This window comes from Pundamilia nyererei, unplaced genomic scaffold (genome assembly GCF_000239375.1).
Source record: "Pundamilia nyererei isolate P.nyererei 1_Seehausen unplaced genomic scaffold, PunNye1.0 scaffold00292, whole genome shotgun sequence".
NCBI classification, from domain to species: Eukaryota; Metazoa; Chordata; class Actinopteri; order Cichliformes; family Cichlidae; genus Pundamilia; species Pundamilia nyererei.
Window position 1 is genome coordinate 379,194 of NW_005187693.1, and position 7,990 is coordinate 387,183.

The 7,990-nt window shown below is 41.4% G+C and overlaps 1 protein-coding gene across 1 annotated transcript in view; it reads left to right on the forward strand.

Moving 5' to 3' along the window:
- arhgap36 (Rho GTPase activating protein 36) overlaps positions 1-7,990 on the forward strand; it is a 73,963-nt gene that overhangs the window by 58,313 nt on the left and 7,660 nt on the right. Inside the window, exons 4-5 of the mRNA XM_005750930.2 lie at positions 4,491-4,804; positions 5,510-5,531. Coding sequence (XP_005750987.1) covers positions 4,491-4,804; positions 5,510-5,531 — 336 coding nt within the window. The remainder of the gene's footprint in view (positions 1-4,490; positions 4,805-5,509; positions 5,532-7,990) is intronic.

The window sequence follows — 7,990 nt, forward strand, 5'->3', positions numbered from 1 at the left end:
TTGATCTGAGCAATGCAGCTCTGCAGAATAAACTCCCCACAGAACCTGAGTTATTTCAGGCTGAGTCCATCCTGCATCCTTAAGCCCTCACAGGGCATCCTGCCAGTCTGATTTGCCTCTCTGACCTGCTCGGGACTCTCCGGGTGAGACTGTGCACGTGTGCATCCATGTGTTTCCATTCAAACAATTGTGTGCATGTTCACGATTCTTGAATGTGAGTGTGTTAAATAGATAGAACCTAAATAATCTTCTTCCTGTTTCATGTGTGTGAAACACATGTCAGCTCAGTGGACCGCTGCTCCTCCACACTGAAAGGAGTCGGCTGAGGTGGTTCAGGCATCTGATTAGGAGGCCGAGGTGTTCCTGGCATGTTCTATCACGAGGAGGTCCTAGGGTAGATCCAGGACACCCTGGAGCAGTTACACATTTTTGTGTGGCTACATCTGGTATACTCCTGGGCACTACTGACAGAGAGCCAACAAGCACTTTTTGTACCGTTTGGTGTTTTTTTCCCTCTCATGCACAAAATATCCAGATTCATTTTAGGCGATGCATCTTTTTATCATGAAATAACAACTACATTTTGGCTGAATGTCTAACTGGGCCTTCACTAAGGTGGGTGCCAGATAAACAGTCTATGCTTAACCTCGGGAGTGGACTGATGTAGCATAGTGAGACATTTACATTTGGAGTTGATATGTCGAGGATGAAACTGACGACAGCGACCTCACTCGTACCGTGTTTACCTGCGTGAGCGTGTCTGCAGTAAGCCCGTATCAGTCTGAGTTTGATGTCTGCTGTGTGGCTGCTCTAACAGGATTATCCTGCTCCCAACATTCTGTCTATTCTTACACCGCTTGTCTACTTAAACCTCTTATCCGTTGTGCGAGGAGCTGTGCGATTACGGCGTTCACAGGCTAACAAGTTCATTTCATCATCGCCTATAAACAGACCCTTTAGTTGCCTTGATTCGATTTATCAGTCATTATCTCTGCACTGCTGTAAGCATCCCTGTAATCTCTGCTCCTCCAGGTTCTCACACTCCCGAGTTCCCTCAGTGTTTTATTAATAACAACTGTGCATTTTAATAAAGATCTGCATCGAGCACTAAAGGCATGGCACACACAATACCTGCATCAGGGGTGGGGAACTCCAGCCCTCGAGGGCCAGTGTCCCTGCAGGTTTTAGATCTCACCCTGGGTCAGCACACCTGAATCAAATGATTAGGTCACTACCAGGCCTCTGGAGAACTTCAAGACATGTTGGTGAGTTAAGTTAGCCATTTAAATCAGCTGTGTTGGATCAAGGACACAACTAAAACCGGCCCTTGAGGCCTGGAGTTGCCCACCCTTGCTCTACATGTCACTCCTATGTAGTGTAATAAGAGGGAAACAGGCCTTCTTGGTGTTTGTGCTGATGTTGGGGCTTTAGCCTATCCTGTGCACTGGAGAAGACAGAAAATGTTTGATTATTTCAGTTCAGGCCATCTATGCTGTCCTTCTCTTTCATGTTTCTGCAGCAACGTTTGTCTAACTTTTCAATCAACTAGTACCTACACAAATGCAGTACTAGATCTGAGGCTACAAGTCTTGTCTTTTGGAGGACTGCACACAAGAACATCTGCATTGGTTGTGTATTCACAGACCATTGTAATGAGTGTTGCTTCGATTTACGTGTGTTGTTTGTGCTGATAGCCCATCACATCATGTTATGGGAATATACTGAGAGAGTGAGGTTGTTTCATTTGACATCAAAGTGAAGTTGATCACGACAGTGATTGTTTACCCTGTTGTGTGTGAATGAATATCAGTCACTAACATGGAACTTGGTTCATGCTATTTGCTAATCAGAGCTTTGTCAGCGTCATTAACAGTATAATAGATGGACATTGCCACAATGACATCACCGAGGTTTGCGAAATCCCATTAAATCCCCGAGATGATGTTTTTGGCTGACCACTTTATCAGTTAGTGAGCTAGTTCAACTCATCAGCCAATGAGCTGGATCATCCTCCTTTCAGTATTTTTATTTTCCCGCTGACTTCTAGATAACCAGAAGTGTTTCTGCAAGTAAACTGGCTTTACTTTTCAGACCTGGGATGTACGTCCATCTCTCTGCTGTATATTATCAGCTTGCCTTGTGATTCGTTGGCTACTATGACTGCAGCACCGGCAAACATATTTGCTCTCCCATACATTAGACAGGCCCATCTCAAACTTTTAAAGTAACACATACACTCCTGTGAAAAGTACACCCCAGCGATTCAGCAGCTTGTAGAGGCGCCTTTAACAGCAATAACTTGAAGGAATCATTTCCGTTTCAGTTTGTGAGTCTCTCACGTCGTTGTGGAGGATTTTTTCTTCTTCTTTACAGCGTTGCTTCGGTTCATTGAAGTTTACATGCATGCATTTAAGGTCTTTCTTTACTTTTTCAGCCATTCTGTTGTAGATTGGCTGTTGTGCCTGGGATCATTGTACTGTTGTATGATTCAGTTTCAGCCAACTTTTAGCTGCCAGACAGATGGGCTCATATTTGGCTCTAGAATACTTTGGTATGCTGAGAAGTTCATGGCTGAATAAACAATTACAAGGTGCCCGCGGCCTGTGGCAGACTGCTGTGTAAACACATAGTGAGTGAAGAAGAAATACTTAGTAGGGCTGTGCGATATGACCAAAATCTCATATCCCGATATTAAAAAATCTATCGTCCGATATCGATATAAATCACAAAAATGTAACATTTTCTGTAAATTCTGTGAATCTCGGGCAGCTCGACTTGCGTGAAGTGTTTCCAGCTGCGCGTCATGTAGCTGGAGTTGAGCGTTTTAACTGATGCATGAAACTATACATTAGACATAAGTTGTAACAGCCGCCGTTTTCTTTGTGAGTATTTATTACACGGCGTGCTGCAGTTTGCCTGTTCTAAAGTTTCAGTCTAAGGTTTATTTTTTAGCACCTGACGGCTCTTTTTTGCTTCTCATCCGTAAATACTCTGCATCTTTCACGTGATTCAGTTTATTTTGAAAAGTCTCAACAGGATCTGGAACTTTATTGTGAAAGGTTTATGTGAAAAATAAAGAAGCAGATACGCGGTGGTTTTACCGTTGTTGTTGCTAACAACAACGCATAAACACAGACGCTTGTCCGTTCATAGTGTGGTTATATAAAATATAAGAGAAAGAGAGAACTTTAAGAAACTAATATAGCCACTGCAGTGACCATCAAAACGATAAAAAAATGTTGCAGTAAACAGTTTATTTTGCGACACCACGAAACAAACGATAGCGTAAAATGAAACGATAGATGTTTTTATATCGTCAGCCGATATATATCGTTATATCGAACAGCCCTAATACTCAGTACATCATGGGAAGCCCCCAACACCCTGAGCCTGATCACCTGATCCAGTCCCAACTATGTACTTTATCTAAAGGAAAGTTTTAAACCTAATCTTTAAAGACATTTTTAGAGAGAAGTTTTCTCCTGGAAACCAAACAAGTTGCACTTGTTCAGTCTTTTTCTAAGTGTACTGCCATAAACCTACATATTTAACATGCTAACAGAGGCCTGTAGAGTTTGAGATGTAGCTTTTGGATTTTTGGAGGGTTTGTTTGAGCACCTTCCGACCCCAGGGCGAGTTTGCTGAAACGTACACTCCTGGGAAGGTTGTGTTAACCAAAGTAAATGCTTTTATAGGGGCACTGTAACACCAAGGGTGTATTTGGTTTTCACAGAAGCGCACAGAGTTCTGTGAAAACTTTAAGATACCCGAATGTGTATATCGACCCTATCTTTGCAATCTAGAACCTCAGATGCAGCTCAGCTTTCCAAAACAGCCAATTGGTTAGGGATATTTATTATCCCCTAACCAAGGAATTTTGCTTTTGTTTCAATATCTGAAAACATCCCATATTTTAGATCCATTTTCGTGTTCATTTGTTGTTTCACAGCATCGCACAACACTGGTGCAAATGTTGCAGAAACCAGGCTTCTGTTGTTCGCCCTAATGATGAAAGTCACATCATCTTCCTGTTTGGATCTCAGATACTATCAGCAGACAAGAATGTGTAGTATAAATAAATTACGACTCGCTGGAGGCTCCAGTTCTGCTCCAAATATGAGTTACAAAGTTAGCGCATTCAGATGTATTTCTCTGCAGTTCTGTTTGTACAGGGGAACAAACAGTAAATCAGACAGATGCCGTTCTTATACATTTTAATCACGTTTCAAGACAGTTTAGAATTTGTTTTAGCTTTATTTAGTACAAAAAGAATGTGTTCAAGTGAGGAAGAGTGATATAATAATATTTAACACTTAAATAAGGCATAAAATAAATAGTACTAATATTATTTCCCTATTTTTCATCCATATCGTCTATTTGGATATTCTGGGCAATATGTTTGTTTTCTTCTTTCTACTTCATCCTTGTTTTCTCTGTTGTTTTTATGTGTTCATCATTGCTGGCAAGAAAATTTTCTCCTCTTTCCTCAGAATCGGCTCCCAAGGCCTTTGGTATCCCGCTCTCCCAGGTCATCGCCAACGACCGGGCCTACAAGCGGCGGCAGGATGCTCTGAAGGAGAGCAGGCGCGACTGCCTCGACCTGGAGGCGAGCGTCCTGCGATTCAGGGCGGAGAAGCGTCAGTTCTTCAATGGGAGCAGACCTCTGGTCAGCTCCTCGTCCATCACAGGAGGAGGTCCGGGTTCGCCGTCTGCTAACTCTGTGGCACCGGCGCCAATTTCTGACCCTCAGAACAAACCGCTGTCACCCACGTTTCTGGATAACACCGGACGAGGACAGAGAAGGGTAAGATTTCTTTGAGTGACAACACACGCACAAAAACAGTGGACATGTGTTTCTTTCTGCCAGATTTAGTCTCATTCACTGTGAGGATTACATGTACGTGCTGTACTCAAGGCCTCCACACTAATCTCTGAGTGCATTTCTAGCTTTTTTTAAATATTTCCACAGCAGTACGTTTGTAGTAAAAGTGGTGTGTGCACCTACATTTCTGTGTGTTTGTGTGTGTGTGTGAACCCGTCTCTGCTAGAGGCCATTACACTCTGTAATTTCTTTTCATGCTGATCTGGAACCAGTGGTTATGTAAAGCTTGTAATGAGTATGATTACAGCCATATAACTGTAATCGAACCTGAACCAGCTATCGAGTGCAGGCGATAAGAGTCGGTCATTGAGGTAAACAGCACACACAGCGCTGCCTCAGTGGTAACATTTGATAGAAATGAGACTTTAATGTGATTCTGATGATTATCTTCATTACTCGTTATGAAACATGCATTTTTTGTGTTAAATTGTTCTTTTAATATTACTCTTTATAGTTATATTCTTGGTCTACCAGGTGTTTTTTTAAGGTGCTATATAAATAAACAATGATGATGATGATGATAAATGGTTATTTATTGCTAATCTGGGAATGGATTGTATTGTAACATAAAAAAAACAATTTCTGTATAAAACGTTTTGAATAATTTCTGTGGAAATCTGCCTCCAGTCATCACAGGCTGCATCTTCAGGTCAGATATATTAGTGATCAGTGGGAGCAGGCACTAAATCTACTAACACAGTGTTTGTCACCAGGAAAGGCCTTGGTATGGAAATCTCTCTGCAGCGAAGCAAGCTGCTGATTTCCTTCTTATTGCCTGTTTTTGAGTGGCTTTTGATACAGCTTTTGGAGCAAATGTGGGCATATAGAACAGCTACATACATCCCTACATACAAGTGCATTTTACAGGCAAAGAACAAGTAACAGGCAACTCTGAGCCTTGTAATCTTGCATAAATGTGCCACTTTATGCCATACCATAAATACTAAGAATGCTTTTTTTGTTAAGGATATTGATTTTCCAATAAGATTACTGGTGGAATGGAAATGTCTATAGCATTGCAGGTCTTTGTTTAAAGGAAATAAACATGTGGAGATCTTGAATCATGAATATATTATCAGGAATAATAAAGCAGCGGGAGCTCACTGGTGTTGTCACTATGTTGTGTCTGACAGGAGAATAGTGCAAGAGAACCTGCTGTAAGGACACCTTGAAATATTATTTGATTTTGTACCGGAGCAGCGATGACAGCATTAGACAGTGTTATGATGGATGATAGACGGGGATGGTCTCTCTCACATAAGTATTACAGCTGTGCAAAACACCGAGCTGCACATGAAGTGGCAAACTATCCTGGATTTCAAACAGAATGACATGGCATAGCAGGTCATTTGCAGACTTTCTCTAATATACAAAATGTGTTTCTGATGAAGGTTAAGATTAGAAAGAAGCAAATCATTTGCTGAATACAGTTGTTTTAGATCAACAAAGGTCAGCTTAAGTAATATTTAGGAGTTTCTAAATGCATGAAGTCATCTGGATGATCCTGATTTGCAGAAAATAGGAAAAAGTGGGCCTGTTGTGGAGGGCTGCACCAATAAGTAGGACTGGATAATTTGTTTTATCAAAGGATGAGAAGCTGGGACTGTTGTGAAGGGCTACATCAATGTGAAAGGGTGGGCACTTAATATTTCTAAGGGGCCACATGAATAACTGGGACTGTTGTTGAGGGCTGGAGCAATAAGCAGGGCTGGGCAATTAATATTTCCAAGGACTGATAGTTAGGAGGACAGGGGGACTGTTGTGGAGAGCCACACCAATTAACTTATAGAGGCCCTCCACAACAGATCCAATTTCTCATGTGGCTCCTGCCCACCTGCTCAGGATATGTGGTTGCCTGCCCTCATTATCAGCTGTGGCTTGTCAGTTTCCACCTGTCACAAATTGTCAGTCAGAGTATTCGATGTGTATGAACATAGTGAATATAAAGGTAACACATTACTTTTTTATGAAGTTATGATCCTAATGTGTTGGTCACCCAAAATCCCAGAGAACACCTGGATTTGCCCCAGAGCGCACCATTTGGGAAACACTGGCTGAGACACCCGAAATGAAGAAAATTAGGAGTGGAAGTTGAAACAGTGCATATCAGATTGTATTGCACAGTTGATTACATAAATAATGAATAAAAAGCATGGAAATGATGGCATAAACTAGTGTAAGTTTGCAAATATGGCTTTTCACTGATTTTTGCATAAAAAAGGCCAAACTGCACATTTATTGTAGAAAACACAAATGAGTCATGTTCAGATGGAGGAAACATCTTCTCATTTCTGCAGTATGTTGCTGGACTGAGCTGTGAGGAATTTCTTGATGTTCCTCCAGAAACTATTTGCAGGCCATAGACATGTGATTTATATTTCTGTGGTATTCGGCTCCTCTGACATTTACTGCATGGTAACATCAAGACAAGCGATAGGAGCTGACTCTTCTCCTCTGCTGGCCTCTTCTCCTGCCATCTATCTTCAAATGTACTTTCCATTTTCTGTCGTCAGCGTCCCTTTGTCTTTCTCACATCTCATTTTCCTCTCTCGAGCCTGCGTTGTCATCTGTTGTGAGCTTTTTTCCATCCCATTATCACCTCATACATATTTGCCTCAGCTTTCAGCATCTCTTGCTTTTTTTCACACTAATGCCTGCCTTTCCTCGTTGTTTTCTGTGCTGGAGCATTTGACCTCACACGCTACTTTGCAAAACTGGAGTTTAGTAATTAATTATGGATTTTCCTACATATCTGGACCTTGTTCTGTTAACAGTGGTACAAATGACTATGTGAGATGAAAGTCATAGCTAATAGTGACAAATCGACAAAGAAATACCACCGATCGTAACATTTTCGCTCATTTTTAGTGACCTAACAACACTCACTCACACCACTTTCAATTGCAGCACACGGTCGTTTTAATGGAAAAAGCCCTAGCTAACCCACAAAGAGCTACATAGCTTATCACCAAACAGCACTCAGTCAAACTTCACAACCAGCTAGAGAACATGATGAGATATTTAAGCGCTATAAAGGAAGTTATCATCTTTAGGGACCGGTGGAGACCAAAAACTGAGCTAAAAAGAGAATAAATATTGTACTTTTTT